The following is a 24,120-nucleotide window of genomic DNA, read 5'->3' on the forward strand; positions in this document are numbered from 1 at the left end:
GCTAACATATCTATTTACTATTTTAGCAATGAGATAGTGTGGATCTATGATAGGATTACTCAACAGTGTGCAGAACAGTGCTGTACTGAGCTAAAGCCAGCATAATGCTGCGCAATGGCTATAAAAGTATATACATCATAATTTAGAAATAATTGGATGGGTGTTAATTTAGTTCCATGTGCAATTATTTATACATACACACACTTGTTCACAGTGATCAGGTGTATGTACTGCATCATTTTCCTTGAGATTGGTCTTGGCACAGGGCTCCTGACAGTCTTGCATCTCATGGCAGCATTGGGTCTTCTCGACAGCGCCCTGACACCCTTTCAGATCAGTTATTTCTTGTTTTATATGTAACATTTTACTATCCGTACAATTGTCCCTCTATAATCTGTTGGGCTGTACAATCTCCAGCTCATGGCATGTTGACTGATTACTCAATTTGATGAAATATCCACCAGTCAACTGGTGTGGGACCTCCTTTCTACATCAGTGTTTATGAAGTCATAAAATGCTTGGCTTGGTTGGCCATCTAATTTAGGGTCCTGGACTCTTGATCAAGCAATCATACCTTTAAATCATTTGGAACAATTTACAGAAAATTATTTAACATAAACTCTCATACTCCTTCATAAGTTGTTAAATTCACTCCCTCTAAACACAATTTCAGTATATCTGTATTTCTGTTGACAATTCTCTGACTACTTCCCTGAGTTTTCTGTAATATTTAAAATTTACACTCATACCCATCTCTCGATCAGGAGCAGTGAGAATCATCATTATCACAATCACCATTATAATCTGCATTATCAATCAGGTTTACTTGCAAAACTGCAGGAAATACCCTACCATTAACTGATGGTACCAGCCTTTCTGCCGCTACTTTCTTCCGGCCAATAGATGCAAAGCTAGGAGGGGCAATGGAATCTAAGGAGGCAGGCCAGAATAAGTTAAACAAAATCTGAGTGGGTCAAAAAATGGCAAATTAAATTTAATGCAACATACGTACTCCATTAATGGTGTTGAAATAGCCAAGGATAAAGTTGAAAGAGACTTTACGATTCGTAGCAGACTCCGTGCTCAACATGTCCAACCAATGCAGAGTAACAATCAACAAAGCCAATAGAATGTTGAACTACATAGCCAAAACAGTAGAATTGCAAGTCAGAGGATGTCATGCTCAAACTGTACAGTGCTCTGGTTAGACCACACCTTGAGTATTTTCAGTTCTGAGAAACAAGAGAGACAATCAATGGCTGCAAAAATAACAAGAAGATTGAAATTATTCATAAGTGGATAATATACTCTTTTTAAAACCTAATTTTTTACACCATTCGATAAGTAATGATAAATTTTAATATGGTATGCAGTTGATGCAAACCTCAGTTGTTCCGTTGAGTTCGGATGTCCAGCCAGAATTTAGCCTGCTCTAGAATCCTCCTGTGTTTAAAGTCCAAAAACCTCTGAAGTCAGAGCTGTCAGTCATCCATGATTAGAAAGAGACAATGATTTGGACTGTTGCATAGAATGCTGAAGAGCAGGTGCTCCCACTTCATTTGGTTTCTAAGGGCCTGTTAATGCATTGACTATGTACAATTTAATTAGCACCTGGAATAAAGCCCTTGTATTCTGACTCATTATCAAATCAAGCCTCCATTTTAAATTGGATTAGGGAACGCCGGTTCCATTTTAACACTAGCTTTTTCAAAAAACAAAATACAGAAATTTCCCTATTTTGTCAACTTCTCCTCCTGTTGGAATGTGCCTAGTCTTCATTCAATTTAAGATTGATCATTGTGTAATTTCACCAACTATTTTAGTACCTATCTGATTTTTTTCAGAAAAACTGATTTTTTTTTATGTTTCTGTTTAAATGACAAAGTAATAATTCATCACAGCTGATTTGGGAAAATAACAGTCTGGCTACCAGGAGGAAGTAAAATTTAGTGGAGGTGACTTTTAACCCAGGGTGATTCACTAATTTATATAATAAACTTTGTGGGTTAATTTAACTCCCTGACTATTGCACTCAGTAACTTTTCCAGCCAGTTTGTCAACAATCTCATCAGTGGTTGCCATTGGAATAAAAATATTCAGAAGGTTAAAGTTAATATTTATCCATGGTAATTGATTGCTCAAAGAGCTGCTGGTGGGGAGATTAACTCCTTATTAATCTGTGAATTATCAGTGAATGATTGATTGCATAGTATGTCTGTAAACTTTCTGACCAAAAGAAAAGGTATGCACCAAATTATTCCTTTTGTAAAATTTTACTGCAGATACAAATGAGTCAGAAAACATTGATCTTAATAGGGCGGTCTGTTGCCAATTAAACCATTATATTTATAGATATGAGAGTATTTGCCATAAGCTGTATTTGATCATAACCATGTATGTTTGCAAGATTTCACTGTTGTTGGATGGTGACCTGACTGGCTATACTATCAGAATGTTAGATTTAGACCTGTTCTGTTTTGTAACTGAGCACTTAGTTCAAATATCTGAAATATCCTTGTGAAATTAGTGCCATTTTGGATAAATCTAACTGTAAATTATTTTATTCTTTACAGGGGAGGACTAGCAGAGAGGTTAAACAGACTACAATGCAGAGAGAGGTCTGCCATAAATTTTTGGAGGCATCAGTCTCTAATTGATTCCAAAACTCATGCAGGTATGATCCCTGTACAACTTTTTAAAAAAAATACTTTATGCAGGAGCATTCTACCCAAATCTACGTTTTCAACCATTTATGTGCATGAGTTTGTTGTGGTCAGTATTATTTCCAAAAAGTCTCCTTACTTGTGTCTGTTCCAAACATATTCTTAAAATGATTTAAAAAAGCAAGTAACTTTGTTTGTATGTCAACTTGGGGTAGTTGGCAGGCCTCTTGCCTCTGAATCGTAAGGTTTTAAGTTTAAGACAAACTTCAGGACTTGAGAACCTAATCTAAGTGGACACTCCAGTGTGGTACTGAACAAATGTTGAATTTTCTGAAATGTCATTAAACAGAGGTCCCTTATGCCTGTTGCAGTGGTTGAGGTGGGCATTGAAGATCCCATGACACTATTTGAAGCACAGCAGGAAGTTCTTGCTGTATCCTGACCAATGATCCTCCCTCAACCAAAAACAGATTCTTCATTGCATTGCTGTTTGTGGGATCTTCCTGTGTGCAAATAGCTGCTGTGTTTATACACAGAAATGGTCATTGCGCTTCACAATAATTCATTGTATGTCAGTCATTTTGAGATAATTCTGATAGATGTGATCACGTGCTATACAAATGCCAGTCTATTTTCTTCGAACAGATTAAGATGAAACAAATGCTGCTGGTAACAAAATATAGTTGACATTAAGAAAATGGCCCTGTAGTCTCTAACAGTGGTGAATTAGATGTGGATGCACTTATATAAAGAATTAGAATTTCATTTGGAGAACCCAAATTTGAATATCAGTTTCCATGTCATTAGATTTGATTTTCTACCTAGTGTTGTTACAATTTAGGCTTCCCCAGCTACTTTTTCTTGTATCCAACACACAAGCTGGTTCCTTTTGGCAAGCCAAGATGATCTGCGAAAGTGTGCTCTGGGCGAACAATAATCCCATTTATTAGTTTCTGGATTACAAGTAGGATTTCTATTACATACTATCATCACTTAAAAAGATGATTAATGTCACACACCAGACACATTTTTTGTAGTGGACTAAATTACCAAGGAGGTTGATTCACAGATTGAGTTGTTTACAGCAGCAAACTGTACAGCAAGTTGATAAAGTTGTTACAGCAATTTGGAACCAGTTCATGAAAGGGTTAAACAGACAAACCAGTTGGCTGAATGGCTTTTTCTGCAAATCTTTCAACCAATAGATAAACGCTGCTCGAAAGAGACTAGATGCCTGATCCCTACTGATTATTGTCTTGCTCAGAATTATGTAGATGCCTTAACCATGGAATTGTGTTTTCCCTCTGTTGAAGATAGTTCAAAACCATAATTAACTGGTATATCCAAAATGTTCAACTCTTATTCCAATAAAGTCCCTTGAAATGCAGTCTTTGAGAAGACACTTTGTGAAACGGTAGCATTTCACTTGAACAGTGAACAACAAGCTCTATTTTAAAAAAAACGTAATGGCATAGTAATGGACTCCTGTGGTGTCTACCAATTGCTATCTATGCAAGGATTATCTTGATCGGATTATGTTATTGCTTATTAACTCAATGATGCATATTAATTTTTTCTGATACTTTGTTGTGCTTGGTGATTGTTTTCTCAGATGCGCATATCTGTTAGCAACAACAACAACTTGCAATAATATAGTCCTTTAACGTAGTAAAACGTCCCAAGACACTTCACAGGAGCGTTATCAGACCAAATTTGACACCAAGTCACATGAGATATTAGGACAGGTGAGAGGTAGGTTTTTAGGAGCATCTAAAAGGAAGAGAGAGAGGTAGTGAGGTCGGAGAGGTTTAGGATGGGAATTCCAGAGCTAAGGGAATAGATAGCTGAAGGCACAGCCGCCAGCGGTGGGTTGAAGGAAATCGGGGTTGCACAAGAGGCCAGAAATGGAGGAATGCATAGTTCTTAAAGGGTTGTAGGGCTGGAGGAGTCTACAGAGGTAGGGAGGGGCGAGACCATGGAGGGATTTGAACACAAGGATGTGAATTTTAAATTGGAGACGTTGCTGGACGGGGAGCCAATGTAGGTCAGCGAGCACAAGGGTGATGGTGAACGGGACTTGGTGCGAGTTAGGATATGGGCAGCAGCGATTTGGAAGAGCTCAAGTATTGAGCTCAATCAACAGCATTGACTTGACTGACTTCTTTCTGATGTACTTCATGCAGAACCAAAATACTGGAAGCCAACTTCTCAGCATGCAGTTGCAGAAGCCATCTTGAGGGTGGTATCTTAGCTGAAAAAACAGGTACTTTTAAGTAAGAGATATAGAAAAAAGAGGAAACTCAAACAAAAGACAACAATATTCCATTTAGTCAAACCTACTTTTTCAGTCAACAGTGGTGTTGGAAAACGGCTTTCTCCTGATTTAGTTTGTTTTTCCCGCTCATGACGGAAAATATGTGGAATGAACGATGGGAATCTTGTAATGTTCTGCGTGCGTCTGAGTTTCAAGGTTCGAAAACACTAATAAAACATCCTGGTTGGAGTGAGTTTGGTCTGCTCTTGTTTGTCACACAAAAGGAACTACCACTAGTGCTGGAAAGTGGAAAATCAGAATTCTGATGCTGGTCCTCTTTTTTTTTTTACAGCTATCTGAGTTGAAAACCTCAGGTACTGATGGTGAACAGCAACCACTACTTACACTTCTGTAACTGTCCGTACAAACAGGAAGATGTCTTAATGTGCTTAATATTGAGGGGAAAGAAAGAAAGAAAGAAAGACTTGCATTTATATAGCACCTTTCATGACATCAGGACGACCCAAAGAGCTTTACAACCAGTGAAGTACTTTTGAAGTGTATTTGTTGTTGTAATGTAGGAAACATTGGAGAAGGAGAAATTGTACATGTCGAGCAGTGGAGAAAGGGTAAATATGAGAAGTTTGTGTGGTGCTGAAGTCACAGTTGAAGACACTTGTTTTGAAGATACTTTTGAAAGCAGGGAGGGAGATAGCATGGTGGAGTGATCTAGGGAGGGAGTTCCAGATGCGAGGGTGATGTGGCTGAAAGAGCAACTACCAATGATGAAGTGTAGGAAGGGAGAACAAGCAGTGACCTGTTGTCAGAGGTACATGCGGGGATGCATGGCTGCAAGAGATGACTAAGGTATGTTTAGGCAAGGCTGTAGAAGGAATTGAAAGTGAGGATGAAGATCTTGAAGTCAATTCTTTGAGGAGCTCGGAAACAGTGGTGGTGATGGGAGTTTAGGACTGTGTGGCTAGGGCATTCTGAGTGAGATGTCATTTGCGGAGGGTGGAGGCCTGCCATAAACGCTTTACCAAGAAAGTGATCTTAGTAATGGAACAGATTTAGAGGTGGAAACTCCGCTTGGGATTGAATAGCATGCTGAAGTTCTGTACTTTCTGCCGTAGCCTGAGGTGACAGCTGGGGAGATTGCTGAAGTATAGGACAGAGATACTTAGGTGCTGACAGGCACCAAAGAGGATAGCTTTGGTTTTCCCATCATTAATTTGGAGTAAAGTTTGGTTCATTCAGGTCTTGATGTCGGACAGGTAGGTAAAGCTACCACTACCAGACAAGCATAATGCTGTTGTACTTTTTTAAAAAAAAATTCTTAAAAAAAAAGTGAACAAGGACAACTCAGTGACTGTCCTACAGATCTCCTTCAAAAGAGGCACTGCAGCTACTGTAAATTAAGTGACTATCTTGCTGTTAGTGTGGGTTTGAATGCCTGGGCAGGATTCGTGGGTTTCTACTGGGCACTGAAGATCTAAAGCACTGTTTTAATTTTTCTAATAATTTCAATTTTTCTAAATATCTCAATCACCTGTGCAACCATAGATCAAACCAAGAGCCTCTTTTGGAGAAATAATGAGTACTATTTGCCTTTTGGTTGTGTGATTAGATGAAGGGCTTTGTGATGATGGAGTGCCCCTCCCACAGCGCCGAACTGTCTCAATTTAAAGTCATGAATGACATTTTCTATGACTGAAGGTGGTTTATTATCCCACCACGACCTCTCTGCAGCCTTTGACACATTCGGCCACACTATCCTCCTCCAATACCTGTCTTCTGATGCCCAGCTTAGTGGGACTGCCCTTGTTTGGCTCTACTTTTTACCTATCCGATTGTAGCTCGATCATCTCTTGCACCGTCTTCTCTTCCTGCCCCAACAAAGTTAGCTCCAGAGTTCCCTAAAGATCCATCGTTGGTTCTCCTGCTCCTCGTCGACAGGCTGTTCCTGCATGACATCATCTGCAGAAAGGGATCAGCTTCCAGGTATACGTTGATGCCACCCAGTTCTACCTCTCCCACCTCCTTCAACCCCTCCACTGCCTCTGTGCTAGTAGACTGCTTGTCCAAGCCGCAATTTTGTCCAGCTGAACATTGGGAAGAACAAAGACATCATCTTCAGCCCCTGCCACAAATTCTGTACCCTCGCCACTAACTCCAACCCCCTTCCCGACCACCGTCACAGGCTAAACCAGACTTCAGCATGCTATTCGACCATGAGCAGACTTTTCGACCTCATATCCTCTCCATCATTAAGACTGTCTATTCCACCTCGATAACATCGCTCGCCTTAGCCCATCTGCCACTGAAATTCTTATCCGTGCATGTGTGCGCTCCTCCTTTAAGACCCTCCTTAAAACCAATTTCTTTGACCAAGCTTTTAGTCATCACTCCTAATATCTCCTGCTTTGCCTCGATGTCCAATTTATTTTTCTTCTCTTGTGCCTCTGAAGTGCCATGGGGCCTTTTCTACAATAAAGGCATTATATGAATGGAAGTTGTTGTTGTTAGGGGTAGGTTTCTCTGTGTGTTTATGCACGTCTGTATGTTTCTATTTTTCTTCACGTACTTAAACTGGGAGCCAAAGAAGTATATAAAATGTAGCCCAAAACCTCAGGCTCGGCCTTTCGCTGTGTTAATCTATGAAGTTATGTATGCATATTCGTTTTTGTGTATCTCAGTTGTTTTGAATGTGAGAGATATATAGATAAAAATGTCTTGATCTAATAAAAGTTGTTACTATGAATGTAGGTTACCTGCCTTTTTAGTCGGTGGGTGGTGTTGAGGCAGCTTCTGTGTTCATCTTCTGCCATCTTAGGTTTTAGTACCTACATATATGAATTTCCTTCATCCTACTTGCAGCCTTTCCCTTTGAGGTTCGTGTAAATGCTCCAATTTTTGGAACCATATTTTGAACTTTAAAAAAAAATTAATCCCGGGATGTGGGCATTGCTGGCAAGGTCTGCATTTAGGCCAGGTAAGGATGGTGGGTTTGCTTCCCTAAAGAACATTAGCGAAGCAGTTGGGTTGTTACGACAATCCAACAGCTTAATGGTCACTTTTACTGATACCAGCTTTTTATTTCCATATTTTAAAAAAAAACTAAATTCAAATTTCTCTGGATTATTAGTCCAGGCCAAATAACCAGTACACCACCGTACCCTGCAGCTAATTTTTAATATCATAGTTATCTCCCTTTATGTTCTTTAACTTTCCTCCTTTCATTTTTATTTAGAACTCTGATTTTCACCCAGGCCCCACTCTAAGTACAGTGAGCAATGCCACGGGTGATATACTAATTTATATTATAAGGATAGATTTGATGAATTAACACTCCTGGCTCAGAGCTTCATGTGATGGGAGCACTTTTCAGGAATTTAAACACAGAGGTCAGCTTGTTGTACATGATTTTACATCCATTAAAATTAATGGACAGAAATTCACATCCAGATTTGCCATTTGTGCGTTCCAATCATCCGAAACTCTGTGCTAGGAGCACTAATTCTTAAAATCCAACTGATATCCCATCACAGGGATTAGACTATATCATTAACGATGAGAATAAAGCTCAGGTCGTTAATTTATTCTGATTTTGTGTTAGTGTCCATTACAGTCCCAGCTACATTTTAAAAAATTATTCGTTCATGGGATGTGGGCGTCGCTGGCGAGGCCGGCATTTATTGCCCATCCCTAATTGCCCTTGAGATGGTGGTGGTGAGCCGTCTTCTTGAACCGCTGCAGTCCGTGTCGTGAAGGTTCTCCCACAGTGCTGTTAGGAAGGGAGTTCCAGGATTTTGACCCAGCAACGATGATTGTGCTTCTATATAATTTCCAAGGTTTATTCTGGATTTAGTTAATTTGTGATCCATTCTGTTATGTGCAAGTGTTGGTTTAGGCACTTTTGTCTTAATTTAATACACTTGTATGCTATTATGGCTGTATTAGGAGACAAGTTTGTTTTCAATGAATAGGATGAAGTACACAAACGTTGTGCAGACTTGCCAAGTACAATAATTGGTATACATAATCCGGGAGGTGAACACATTCTTTAAGTTTTTTAAACTAAATATCAGAATGTAGTGGTAATGCTGTGTTTTTCAGTTTTAAATGTGTTTCCTTTGATGAATTTTTGTATTCGTCCATGTAAAGAGTATTAGTCCTGGATAATAGGCCATTTTCTGCCTTTGGCATCTAGTGTTGGCATTGAACACTCTCTCAAGGAAGGCACAGTACAAGCCAGGTACAAAGTAAAGTTTCCTACGACCTCAGAAGCATCCCCAACTGCATGCATGTCAATTTTTTTCATTTCCCACACTAGCTATTCTTACTGAAACTGTAATTCAACATTGAATTGTGGGTATTTTTGTGCTGCAGGCTTGACCTCACTAGGAAGAGATTTAAGTTTGTCCAATTTCATTTTACTTGGGACCCTTCCAGCTGACAGGTAGAGGAGACATTTACCCATTGGATCTGGGGTGGATTGAAATCCATATCCCAGGAGTCAAAGCAAAAGGGTGGTTTTCTTTTTTTTGTGAAGAATGTAGTTTCTAATGAATTTCGATATTCATTCCCCTTTTAATTTTGTAGTTTTAGACAAAATGAAAAGAAACTATAATTGCTGAAAATCTGAAGTTAAAACAGTAAATCTTGAAAACATACAGCAGGTCTGAAAGCATCTGTAAAAGACAGGTGACTGTTTTGGGTATTGACCCTTTGTCAGAACTGAGATAAACCAAACTATTTAGTTGTAAACAATTTTACAACACCAAGTTATAGTCCAGCAATTTTATTTGAAATTCACAAGCTTTCGGAGGCTTCCTCCTTCCTCAGGTGAATGTTGTGGAAATGACCACAACATTCACCTGAGGAAGGAGGAAGCCTCCGAAAGCTTGTGAATTTCAAATAAAATTGCTGGACTATAACTTGGTGTTGTAAAATTGTTTACAGTTGTCAACCCCAGTCCATCACCGGCATCTCCACATCAAAACTATTTAGTGACACTGAATGAAAGAAAAGATGGAGGGGGGAAGAAATGAGGTAATTGCTGAATGACCATCAGATTTTTATTGAAAAACTAAAAAGAAATGATAAGTGGTGAAAGATGTACAAAACAATGAAAAGACATTGTACGAAGGAAAGGGTGTAAATTAGATATTGAGCGAAACTACAAATACTGGAAACTTGAAATATTAGGCAACAATGATGGCAACATATATTAGGCCATCTGCAGCCTGAGTGAGAAAGACTGGCCAACATTTCCCTCTTCCCCCTGCCCCTTTTATTCTGACAAAGGGTCTACACCCACATTGCAAATCCAGTTCCCTGCCCCTCAGACACTGATGGGCTTGTTGTACAACTTCATTAGCAAAATGGGAGAGAAAGCGAAAGCGGCAGGTTGCTCAGAAGAAAAACGAGACGTACCTGAAGCTTATGTTTTAAGTCATGATGTGGAGATGCCGGTGATGGACTGGGGTGGACAAATGTAAGGAGTCGCACAACTTGACGAAGGAGCAAAGCTCCGAAAGCTTGTGATTTCAAATAAAGCTGTTGGACTATAACCTGGTGTTGTGCGACTCCTTACATATGTTTTAAGTGTTAGCTTAACTCTGTAGTAACTCTAAATCAGAAGATTGTGGGTTCAAGTTCAAGTCCCACTCCAGGATTTGTGAACATAATCTAGGCTGACACTTCAGTGCAGTTCTGAGGGTGCGTTGCATTGTCAGAGGTGGTATCTCTGATGAGACATAAAACCAAGTCTGCCTGCTGAGGTGGACATAAGTGATAGCGTGGCAGGGAGTTCTCCCAGAGTCTTGGCCAACATTCATCCTCCAAGCAATACCATCTGGAAAATGAAAAGCCTAGTGGGGTGGAAAGAGAGCACGAGTCATTATTGGGGAAGAGCACAAGCATGGGAAATGTGGCTGACATGATCAGGGGCACAATTGGCTACAGCTGAGGGGGACACATTGGTGGAGGAAAAATCAGATATTTCAGAAGCTCTGATGCTGAAGGTGGAGTCATCAAAGCAGGTATAACTGAGATGGAGAAACTGGGAGAATGGGATGGAGTGTTTACAAGAAGCAGGATGGAAGAGGCGTAATTCAGTTAGTTATGGGAGCCTGTGCGATCGTAATAGATGCCTTTAGAAAATCTGTAAAGTTGGAGAGAGGGAAGCCTGGTGACGTGAGTCAGAAATGGATCACATAAAGAGGTGAGGGATAGGTACAATTTTAAAGCATAGTTAATAAAAGTCAGTTCATGAATTTAAATGATTTCTGTGATCTCTATATTTCCTTTCTGAATGCAGTGATTAGGCACATATTTACTGGGGTGAATGATGATAAAGTGGCACTGCATGTCAGAGCAGCAGCACACAATCCTGAGAAGTGGAGCGTGGGTTTGCATTTGGCTTTCCCCATACCGCTGTGGAGAGGTGCTGCATGGAGGCCTGCCGTTTCGCCACAAGGAATGGCGGAAAATTGGAGGAAGAGTCACATGTCCCCAGGCAAACTCTTTGGAACAGCATTGATGAAAGCAGGTTGATCGCCTGTTCTCTCAACTGTAGATGGTGCATCATATGGAAAAAAGCAGAAAAAGTAGCTTTAAAAATTAGAAATGGAACTTGCACCAAAAAAAAACTAGGATAAGTAGAGCTGTTTGTGAAAGTGAGAAGAATATTATGATAGCACAGCAGACAGAACCTTTCTGAATATGGTGAGACCATGGTCTGGTCAAAACAAAGTATGACAAGTGTGCACTCTTCCCAAAAATTGTGAGAAGAAGGTTCTTTTCTACATTGCTCTCTTAATAATATGTCTTAGTATACCCATACATGGGGGTGGGGGGGATGGGGTGGTGAATTCAGTTTTCAAAATTTATATATGGAGGTCATGCATGGAGCACATTAAACTGAGGAGGAAAGAGTTCTTCCCAGTTGTCAGCAAAATTCTGGTATGAGCTTTGCTGACTGATAGCTTGCAGCATTCCACTGTAACGTGTTCCAGTATAGTTTGTATTTTTCCATTTTCAGAACAAAATGTGCAACTTGCCAGCACATTCTTGTCAGGTCTTGACTTGCATGGTAACAACTTAAATTAACTTTGAAGAGCTCATTGCACAAACATTAAGGATAAACATCCAAAACTACAATATGTACTCAGTTTAATGTTTATGCCCCTAATTCATAACAGGAAAAGCTTGAAATTGTTAATTAATTTTCTCCCCCCCCCCCCCCCCCCCCCCCCGGCCAGAAAAGCAATAAATTAGCATTGTGTACAACTTGATACGTTTTGTGTACTTCATGAACCAGTGTTTTTCAGTTGAATTATCTTTGTGTCAATTGCAAGATGGTAACCATCTGTTTTGGAACTGGAAGTAGCTGGGTCCTTTTGATGCAATTTTATGATCAACCCTTTTGACTTCAGCTGGGTGATGAGTATTTATTAGAATAATTTAAAAATAGTGTTAGCTTTTGGGTGCTACAGCATGTTGGAGCAGCATTATTTAGCACCAGAGTGACCAGGTGCAGGTTCAACGCCCTCACTCTGGTAAGTTGTAAATCTCATCTGTATCATTGTAACATGGTGCTGGGATGGAGACTAGATGCTTCCCCACAGGGAGGCAGGGGAAATTGGAAAGTGTTCTGAGCACATCCTGCCAACTTCAGGGCAGCATTGGCAGAGACCCGGGAGCAGGTTGTACTTCAACTTCCTCAAGGCCTGACGAGTGCATAGTTTGGGAAAGAAAGTGGGATTAAATGTGTGTGTGCATGTGTTGGGTGGGGGTGTGAGAGGGGAATGGGAGAGGAATTACAATATAACATACTTTCGAAACAAATGGTAAACAAGGTCTGAATAATCCTCATAAGCCACAGGTATGGTCAGCCTGTGGATCTTACATTTGTTGAAAAGCTGAAAAGTTCCACTTTACAAAAAGGATATTTGAGTTTTTTTTATTACAGAACCCTCCTCTTCCTCAACAGTTCTTGTAAGCGGACCTTATCCCCTATGATCTGAAAGCTGTACCTTGTCTGTATTCTGTCCTTGCAATAATCTGCTTACTGGATTTAATTCAGTTTCCCGTGACACCATCAAACTCTTCAAAATAGCAAATATTAACACTCAGACCAGAAGTTTCTGGTTGCTGGCATGGCGCATTTAGTAGGTCTTCTTGGAAATCTTTCTGTATCAGTGTATCATAACATAGCCATGAACCAGGGCAACCAAGCTCAATGCAAGCTTCAGGAACAGTATCTCATCTGTCTTCTGGAACTCTGCAGCCCTCTGATTTGAACAGTGCCTTCAGACCAACATTTTGCCCCATATTCCAGCATTGCAGCCTTCATTTTAGATCTGTATCTGCAGGCATTTTGTGCTTTTTTTCCCAACTTGCCTAATTTTCTCATCTCTCTCCTTGGCTGGGCCTCTCGGCATCTTAGCTATTTGTACATTCTTTTGTGCTTTTTAAGTGTCTTTTGTTCCATCACTGAGGTGTTATTCTTTATTATCTAGCATCTTCTGCTTTAATTTAAGCAGGTTTCAGATCATTTAACCCAACTTCTTCATGATTGGAGTATTTGTTTTTCTTGTTTCCCCCCCCCCCCCCACCCCACCCCACTCACTTTCCCAATGCTACTAAACTGCTTATCTTTTGCTTTTCAGTTCTGAGGAAGATTTCAGCTCAAAACTTCAACTTGTCTCTTCTCTCTTCAGATTGTTACCAACCTGCTGTGTATTTCCAGCATTTTTTATTTCTGTTTGATTTCCTGCATTCGCAGTTTTTTCTTTTTAGTTAAAAGTGGGCTTTTCATCGAAACAATCACCAGAATTTGGAAGAATTCCAGTCCGCTTTCCATCTCCAGATTTTAATCTTTTAGATGTCAAAATCAATAATCCTGTTACCTCCTTTTATGTAGAGAATCTCATAGCAAATCAGCCAAACTTCATATATATAAATATATATACATATATAGATATAGATATATCTTATCAATAAGAACAGATGTCCCAAATACAATGTTGAAGAATCCCGGAAGATGTGAACATTTTGTGTGAGGTGTCACGTACAAAATCTATAATTTCTTTCACATAAAAGGTATATTGCTGCTAATTAAATCAAGAAAAAAAATTTGATCTTTTGATCAAAAGAGATGATATCAATTTAAATAAGTAATGAGTGATATCTCGTCAGGGAGTTTAGCATTTAAATTGTTATAGTTTAAGCTAGTGGCTTGGTTTTTGAATGAGAGAGGTTTAAAAAAAAAAGCAAGGGTTGCCATAAAGGATATGTGCAGACTAAGTGAAAGGATTTATCTCAAGATCAAGATTAGCATCTTGCAATAGATGAAGCCTTTTTGTTGCTGTTCTATTGTTTTGGTAAATTCTGTGTTTAACTTTACAAACTTCAATGTCCATCACCAAGAGTGGCTCGGTAGCACCACTTCTGACCGAGCTGGCCGAGTCCTGAAGGACGTAGTTGCCAGACTAGGCCTGTGGCAGGTGGTGAGAGAACCAATACGAGAGAAAAACCTACTTGACCTCGTCCTCACCAATCTACCTGTCGCAGAGGAATCTGTCCATGACAGTATTGGTAGGAGTGACCACCACACAGTCCTCGTGGAGACGAAGTCCCGCTTTGACACTGAGGACGACATGGAAAGTGTTCTGTGGCACTACCACCGTGCTAAATGGGATAGATTCAGAACAGATCTAGTAGCTCAAAACTGGGCATCCATGAGGCACTGTGGGCCATCAACAGCAGAATTGTATTCCAGCACAATCTGTAACCTCATGGCCCGGCATATTCCTCACTCTACTATTACCAACAAGCCAGGGGTTCAACCCTGGTTCAATGAGGAGTGTAGAAGAGCATGCCAGGAGCAGCACCAGGCGTACCTAAAAATGAGGTGTCAACCTGGTGAAGCTACAACACAGGACTCCATGTATGCTAAACAGCGGAAGCAACGTGCTATAAACAGAGCTAAGCGATTCCACAACCAACGGATCAGATCAAAGCTCTAGTCGCGAATGGTGGTGGACAATCAAACAACCAACGGGAGGAGGAGTCTGCGTGAACATCCCCATCCTCTGATGATGGCAGAGCCCAGCACGAGTGCAAAAGACAAGGCTGAAGTGTTTGCAACCATCTTCAGCCAGAAGTGCCGAGTAGATGATCCAACTCTGCCTCCTCCTGATATCCCCACCATCACAGAAGCCAGTCTTCAGCCAATTCGATTCACTCCATGTGATATCAAGAAACGGCTGAGTGCACTGGATACAGCAAAGGCTACAGGCCCTGACAACATCCCGGCTGTAGTGCTGAAGACTTGTGCTCCAGAACAAGCCGCGCCTCTAGTCAAGCTGTTCCAATACAGCTACAACATTGGCATCTACTTGATAATGTGGAAAATTGCCCAGGTGTGTCCTGTCCACCAAAAGCAAGATAAATCAAATCCGGCCAATCACCGCCCCATCAGTCTACTCTCAATCATCAGCAAAGTGATGGAAGGTGTTGTCGACAGTGCTATCACGTGGCACTTACTCACCAATAACCTGCTCACCGATGCTCAGTTTGGGTTCCACTAGGACCACTCGGCTTCAGACCTCATTACAGCCTTGGTCCAAACATGGACAAAAGAGCTGAATTCCAGAGGTGAGGTGAGAGTGACTGCCCTTGACATCAAGGCAGCATTTGACCGAGTGTGGCACCAAGGAGCCCTAGTAAAATTGAAGTCGATGCGAATCAGGGGGAAAACTCTCCAGTGGCTGGAGTCATACCCAGCATAAAAGAAGATGGTAGTGGTTGTTGGAGGCCAATCATCTCAGCCCCAGGACATTGCTGCAGAAGTTCCTCAGTGCAGTGTCCTAGGCCCAACCTAGCTGTTTTGTCAATGACCTTCGCTCCATCATAAGGTCAGAAGTGGGGATCTTTGCTGACGATTACAGAGCGTTCAATTCCATTCACAACCCCTCAAATAATGAAGCAGTCTGTGCCCACTTGCAGCAAGTCCTGGGCAACATCCAGGCTTGTGTTGTTAAGTGGCAAGTAACATTCACGCCAGACAAGTGCCAGGCAATGACCATCTCCAACAGGAGAGAATCTAACCACCTCGCCTTGACATTCAATGGCATTACCATCACCGAATCCTCCACCATCAACATCCTGGGGGTCACCATTGACCAGAAACTTAACTGGACCAGCCACATAAATACTGTGGCGACAAGAGAAGGTCAGAGCTGAGTATTCTGAGTGACTCACCTCTTGACTCTCCCAAGCCTTTCCACCATCTACAAGGCACAAGTCAGGAGTGTGATGGAATACTCCCCACTTGTCTGGATGAGTGCAGCTCCAATAACACTCAAGAAGATCGGCACCATCCAGGACAAAGCAGCCCGCTTGACTGGCACCCCATCCACCACCTTAAACATTCACTCCCTCCACCACCGGTGCACCGTGGCTGCAGTGTGTACCATCCACAGGATGCACTGCAGCAACTCGCCAAGGCTTTTACAGCATCTCCCAAACCCGCGACCCCTACCACCTAGAAGAACAAGGGCAGCAGGCGCATGGGAACACCATCACCTGCACGTTCCCCTCCAAGTCACACACCAGCCTGACTTGGAAATATATCGCCGTTCCTTCATCGTTGCTGGTCAAAATCCTGGAACTCCCTTCCTAACAGCACTGTGGGAGAACCTTCACCACACGGACTGCAGCGGTTGAAGAAGGCGACTCACCACCACCTTCTCAAAGGTAATAAGGGATGGGCAATAAAATGCTGGTCTCGCCAGCGATGTCCACATCCCATGAACGAATTTAAAAAAAAGATGAAATTCAGTACAGAGAACTTGCAACAGCTATTTTAGCTTTTTTATTTCTATGTAACTTGAGCTAGTGGAGGGTAATGCTCTGGTTGCTTCACATGTGAACTGAACCTAGCTTTTCGTATGCTTTTGTAAACCCAAGGTTACACGTGACTCGAAATACCTATCTCAGAAAAAAGCTACCTTGGTGGCACTCGTATCTACTAGGAAAATTACAAGCCTGGTACCGTCCTTTCTAGATTTTTAAGACGAGTACTTCTATCTTGCCGTAAATTCTTACCAGAGGTAGTTCTGCATTCCATCGGGGTCAGGAGGTGATTCATTTTCCCCCCTTTTTTAGCCCACAAAACAATTGCGACTGCAATTCGAAATATTTAATTGGCTGTGAAGTGGCCTTGGGACGTCCTGAAGACTTGGAAGGCACTATTTAAATGCAAGACTTTTTTCCTCTTCTTCTCCATAGGTCAGAGGTGGTGTAGACGTTCTTACTTTCTTGGAATGTGCAGAAAGCTTCCTAGGCAGGACAAAGAAGTCCAAATAATTGAATTTCTCCTGTGAATTGTAATTTAGAGTGCACTGGTAGAAACTGGCGGGATGTCTTGCAAAACATCTTCTTCATTGTTATGTTAGCAGACAGAACTATCTTTGTGGCTTTACATGAGGCAATTAGGAACATAGGAACAGGAGTCTGTCCCCTCGAGCCTGTTCCACCATTCATTGAGATCATGGCTGATCTGTGACCTAACTCCATATACCTGCCCTAGCCCCATATCCCTTAATACCTTTGGTTAACAAAAATCCATCAATCTCAGATTTAAAATTAACAATTGAGCTAGCATCAGCTGCCGTTTGCGGAAGAGAGTTCCAAACTTCTACTACCCTTTGCGTTTAGAAGTGTTTCCTAACTTCACTCCTGAAAGCCCTGGCTCTAATTTTTAGGCTATGTCCCCAGTTCTTGACTCTCCAACCAGCGGAAATAGTTTCTCTCTATCTACCCTATCAATTCCCCTTAATATCTTTGAAAACTTCGATCAAATCACCCCTTAATCTTCTAAATTCCAGGGAATACAACCCTAGTTTGTGTTATCTCCCTTGCGGTCCAGGTAGCATTCTAGTAAGTCTACGCTACACTCCCTCCAAGGCCAATATATCCTTCCTAAGGTGCGGTGCCCAGAACTGAACCCAGTACTCCAGGTATCGCCCTACCAGGGCTTTGTATAGCTGTAGCATAACTTCTACCCCCTTGTATTCTAGTCCTCTAGATATAAAGGCCAGCATTCCATTAGCCTTTTTGATTATTTTCTGTACCTGTCCATGACAATTTAATGATCTATGTACATGGACCCGTAAGTCTCTTTGGACCTCCACTGTTTTGAGCTTTTCACCATTTAGTAAGTACTCTGATCTATTCTTTTTAGGTCCAAAGTGGATGACCTCACACTTGCCTACATTGAAATCCATTTGCCACAGTTTTGCCCATTCGCTTAATCCATTAATATCTCTCTGTAATTTTATACTTCCAGCTACACTGCTTACAGTGCTGCCTATCTTTGTGTCATCGGCAAACTTGGATATGTGGCTTTCTATCCTGTCATCTAAGTCGTTAATAAATACAGTGAATAGTTGAGGCCCCAACACAGATCCCTGTGGGACCCCACTAGTCACATTCTGCCAATTTGAGTACCTGCCCATTATCCCTACTCACTATCTCCTGCCACTCAGCCAATTTGCTAACCAGGTCAATAATTTGCCCTCAATTCCATGAGCTTCGACTTTAGCTAACGGTCTCTTATGAAGGACTTTATCAACTGCCTTCCGGAAGTCCATATAAATAACATCCATAGACATTCCCCTGTCCACTACTTTAGTCATCTCTTCAAAAAATTCAAACAGGATCATCAGGCATGACCTACCCTTTACAAATCCATGCTGGCTCTCTCTGATCAGCTGAAAATTTTCAAGGGTTCAGGCTCTCTAGCCTTAGTCATAGGGCATGATTCTAAAAGGGCAGCGGGGGCATGAACTTGCGCGCGGCTAACCCGAATAATAAAAACTTAACGTTCCCCACGTGATCACAACTTAATTGGTGGCCATTAATCTTGTTTCTGGGTTTGCCGTCCGAAAGCTGCGCAGCGAGCGGACTGCACATCCGCATGACCTGCTGTCAGCTGGAACGTCTAGATTTAAAGGGCCAATAGATTTTGCTGAAGCAAGAAGCAAGGAGCCACAATGGAACAGCACAGGGGCAAGGCTACCCCAAGATTCAGCGATGCCTCACTTGAGGTGCTGCTGGCAGGGATGAGGAGGAGGTGGAGGGAACTATTTTACCCGGCTATCAGGAGGACACGCCCTGCCTCTGCCACCAAGAAGGCCTGGCTCGAGGTAGCCGGGGAGGGTCACGAGCAGGAGCAACATGTCCGCACTTGGGTCCAGTGCAGGAAGCATTTCAATGACCAACTAGGTCAGCAAAAGTGAGTAAACTTACTGATTCTCCTGCATTTCATGTCTCTCATCACCCTCTCCCCACCCCCAATCATTTTGCACTGCCAAGAATACTCCATCACATCACTCCTCATACCCAGTTAAGGCTTATCCTCAACTTACCTTCACTTCCTCAGCACTTCCTCACCTCCCCATTTGTGACCCCACCACTACCACTCACCCCAACCCTGATCCAATGTGATGTCTGTCTCATATTCACCCTCTGATGCACTTCTTTCACGGTCAGCCTCACCCAAAGCAATGCACTCATCAGCTCACCACTTTACCATCACTCAGTCACGTGTCTGTACTTTCTCCCCTTCTAGAAGAGAGCGCAAAATACATGCGAGAGGGCGAGGACTGGAGCGGGGCCACAACAAATAGCGGTCCTCACAGGCACGGAGGAGGAGGCGTTGGAGATCAGCCGCACCCTCGAGTGCCTGTCCGTTGGGGACGCTGAGACTGGCACTCCACAAACGCCTGGTGTCACAACTTTTAACATTCATCACACACAACATGAATTGATGTTAACAATGCTTGCAATGTGGAACACCTCAGTATGCTAATCGCAACATGACACATCTGTGATGATGTTTAATATTGCCTTCTGTTTTCTTACAGGCCATTCAACGACCGCAGTGACGGGAGAGGGCGATTCCTCAGAGGAGCTCCTGGCCTCTTAGAGCGCACTGTCACATCTTAGTGACCCATCCACCAGCGCAGCTACTCACACCTCGGTGGGTCTCAATAGTCAGTTAGTTGGGTTGGCACCTAGTGAGTCACCACACACAAGTGAGCACGAGCAGTTACTGGTGGCAGGGGCAGGTGTGGAGAGTCCGTGTCGGTGGCTGCGCTCCTGTCCAGGCTCTGCTCAGCTGGATGGAGATGCTGAACCCCGGGGGCCAACCTTTAAAAGGAGAATGATCGAGGGACAGCAGCACATTTTCGAGGTACTGGAACAGGTGCCACGCAATAACAGAGGATGGAGGAGTCCAACTCCTGCATTAGTGGAATAGTGGCACAGGTACGTGAGGACCTGTCTCAGATAGTGTCGCAGGTAACTGCTGAAATGTCTCAGATAGTGTCATAGGTAAGTGTGGGAATATCTGCGATGGAGAGAAGGCTAGCCTCCATTGAGCTTCAAGCACTGCTCACAATTGAGTCCATTCAGGCCCTGACAACGACCGTTCGGACTCTGGTTGAACAACATTCTGCTGCCTTAAACAGGCAGACAGAAACTTTGCAACTGGGCTTACAAGGCATCACACATGTCCTCCAAACTGTTCTCCAGCAGGGTGCTAGGAGTTATGTGGGCCTCGCCCAGGAGAGGGATGATAGTGAAAGGAGATATGGCAGTGCGGACGCCACTCAAAGCGTTCCTACGTCTCGCTCGTTGCCCCCCTCAACCAGCACCTGCAGTGCTGCCTCCTCTGCAGGTGGCCGAGTCTGCCCCTGCACAGATGCATGTGGAGCAGTCTTTGGCGGGGCCCTCACGAGCTCCAAAACCCAGAGGGCGTAGACCGAAAGCATCTAAGCAGTCTGGGCATGGACATGAGCAATCTGCCACTACCTCTGCTGCAGCTCCAGGGGATGCACCACTTAGAAGTAGTAGGAAGAGAAAGGCTGAGGTTTTGTGATCAGGATGGGTAAGCACAAGGTGCATGACAGACTGTGTTTTTCATTTATATTTGGTTTTTGATAAAGTCACATTAAATGTTATCATTCTCACCACTACTGCCAATTCTTGCCCATTCTTGACTGCCTTTTGTGATAGCGTTCTTTCATGTGCTTCATCATGAAAGGCGAGACTTGATGCCACCCAGTGGGTGACTTTACAGTGGGTGTATGCGTAGTTGCAGGACTGTTTTGTGCAAGAGGGGGGCTGATGTTGGCACTGCTCTTTCTAGGTGGTGTGAGGACTGGACTATTCTCATTTTGTGATCTTATGAGAAACATTCACATATAAGTGACTCCCTGGCCTCACGAGCAGCCAGATGAGCCGCTGTTCTGCCAACGGGGTCTTCCTCCTTGTCCTCTTCCTGCTCCTGCTGCTCCTCCTCAATGTTCATGGCAGATGTGGATGCTGGATGAGGGCATGGAGCCTCACCATCCGGTATCCCTCTCTGTTGTGCCATGTTGTGCAGGACACAACACACTACTATAATGCGACCCACTCTCGCTGGTGCGTATTGAAGCGCTCCTCCAGAATGATCAAGGCACCGAAATCGCATCTTCAGCAGTCCTATTGCATGTTCAATGACCAATCTGGTGGCGATGTGGCTGTCGTTGTATCAGTGCTGTTGCTCGCTGATGGGGTTCCTCAGAGGTGTCATCGGCCACGTGTGCAGGGAGTATCCCTTGTCCCCGAGGAGCCAGCCCTTAAGGTTGTTTGGTCCATGGAAGAGGTCCGGGATGTTGGATTCCCTCAGAAAGAACGAATCATGGCAGCTGCCAGGGGATCTTGAACACACGTGAAGAAATCTTTTGCTGTGGTCACAAACGAGCTGAGCGTTGATGGAGTGATACCCCTTTCTGTTGATGAACAGTCCTGGCTCGTGTGGAGGTGCTCGGATTGCTATATGCGTGCAGTCGATTGCACCCTGTATCTGTGGGAAGTCAGCCACAGAGTGGAATCCCACTGCTCTCTCTGTCTGGCTAAGGTCGTTCATGGGGAAGTTGTATTGCGAGGCCCTGCGAAACAAACAGACGTTGACCTGCCTTATGCACGTGTGTGCAGACGACTGAGAGGACCCTGGTGATGTCCCTGGTGGCACTCTGGAATGATCCGGAGGTGGAGAAGTTGAGGGTAGTGGTGACTTTGACAGCGACGGGCAATAAGATGCCGCCAGGCCCAGCTGGGAACAGCTCGGCAAGAAGGAGGCTGCAGATGTCTGCAACCACCTGGCGACTAGCTCTAAGCCTCCGTATGCACTGCTCCTCAGAGAGGTCCAGGAAGCTGAGCCTTAGTCTGTAGACCCTCTGACGAGGGTAGTGCTTCCTGCGACGTTGGTCCCTCTGTTGTTCCCCTCTGCGCTCTTGTGAAGGTGCCTGTGGCGCAGCACTGTGTTGAGGAACTACAAGTGGCGGAAGTGCACGCTGTGCCTGGCGAGGATGGTGATGTTCCTCGTCCTTGGATATAGTGGTGAATGCAGCCATCGCCCCCCCCATCCTGATGGTGTCAGTTTGAGGGGGTCCCAAAAGTTGGTAAATATGTGTCAACAGAACAATTCTGAGTGGAAACCATGAATTTTCAGTCTAAACACAAAGAACTCCAAGCCAAAAGTTTGTTTGAGAGAACTGAGTGCCCTGCTGCAATAACTCACCTTTTATCCCCATCCACCAAATAGGGTTTTAAATATCCAAATGGCTGCTCGCTGAAATCCGACTACTTTCCCATGCCAGACTTTGCATAGCACGGGAAGCACGCTGAGGCAGCGTTGAAATTGCTTGCCTTCATTCTTAATTAGATTTATGTACATTTCAAGTACTTTAAGTACTTGAATTACTGCTTTAAATATCGTCCCGCCAGCTTCAATTGATGGCGCACGCAGATGACTCTGGGTCATGCACGTTCTTCGGCGTGTTGGAGCCGCGATTTATGCCTGCTCCTCAAAAAACCAATTTTCTTTGCCCCCTTGCCTGCAACGCACCTGCACTTTTCTTTTAAAACCATGCCCACAGACTCTCGTAACTTCCCGACAACAGACGTTAGGCTAACTGGTCTATAATTCCTTGGTTTCCCTCTCTCACCTTTCTCAAATAGTGGAGTGACATGTGCAATTTTTCAACCTAAAGGAACGGTTCCTGGACGGAGAGAACTTTGGAAGATTGTAGTTAGGGCATCTGCAATGTCCTCACCTACTCCTTTTAAAAGCCTGGGATGGAAACCCAGGGTTTATCACTCTTTAGTGCCATTATTTCCTTCATTAGTGTTAGTTTGCTTACGTTAATTATAATGAGTCCCCGTCCCTGATTCAAAATTAGTTTCCTTGGGCAGCCGGCATGCTAGCCTCTTCATCTACTGTAAATACTGACACAAAGTAATTATTTAATATGTCCACCATTTCCTCATTTTCATTTACAATATCACCATTATCATTTTTAAGGGGCCCACATTGCTCTTGACCGCCCTCTTTTTCCTGATATAATTGTAAAAATTTTTTGTGTTGATTTTGATATCCCTTGCAAGTTTCTTTTCATACTCCCTTCTTGTAGCTCTTACTATCTGTTTTGTCACCCTTTGCGGTTCTTTGTATCTCTCCCATTTGCCAGGATCTGTGCTATTTTTTGCATTTTTGTATGCATTTTCTTTTAGTTTTATGTTGTCCCTTACCTCTTTTGTCGTCCATGGCTGCTTTTTTTTGGCAAGTGGAGCTTTTGTCCCTTAGGGGTATTATAAATATACCTGCTCCAGAGGAGTCCACCTTGCTGACCTCTGAAAAGTTGCCACTTGAAGCATTGCAAATTTATTTAGCAAGCATTACTGCATTTGCTGATCATCTTGGAGTGTAGTATTTATGCCAGATGTAAGCTAATTTTATCTCCCTGTCCTCCCCCCACTGGTAATGGTTCTGGCATCAGATGTTCCATTTTCTTTATTCTCTGAAGGGGTTGGATCACCTGCGTTTAGATGGAGATTGGAAAGCGACAGGTTGGTGTGCAAGCTGATAGAACAATGGTTGTACCATTTGATGTTCCTTGGTGGTTATGGGTACAGCTGACAATGAAGATGAAGCCAATTAAAGGCTGTCTCTATATTTGCAGTGGGATAATTCCTTTCATGGGCAGTTTAGAAAGCTTATCTTCTGGCGCAACATGTACCCTCTCTACGGCTAAGGCAAACACTGAACAGCTGTCACTAGTTAGTTGAAGTTGCTGAAAGAAA

General features: G+C 43.0%; 1 protein-coding gene across 3 annotated transcripts in view; it reads left to right on the top strand.

Moving 5' to 3' along the window:
- Window positions 1-24,120, top strand: part of spidr (scaffold protein involved in DNA repair) — a 316,427-nt gene that overhangs the window by 78,509 nt on the left and 213,798 nt on the right. For all 3 annotated transcript variants that reach the window (XM_067979905.1, XM_067979906.1, XM_067979908.1), the window contains one exon: window positions 2,574-2,674. In XM_067979905.1, the coding sequence (XP_067836006.1) occupies window positions 2,574-2,674 (101 nt within the window). The remainder of the gene's footprint in view (window positions 1-2,573; window positions 2,675-24,120) is intronic.

Source organism: Heptranchias perlo, chromosome 3 (assembly GCF_035084215.1).
Source record: "Heptranchias perlo isolate sHepPer1 chromosome 3, sHepPer1.hap1, whole genome shotgun sequence".
In the NCBI taxonomy this organism is placed as follows: Eukaryota; Metazoa; Chordata; class Chondrichthyes; order Hexanchiformes; family Hexanchidae; genus Heptranchias; species Heptranchias perlo.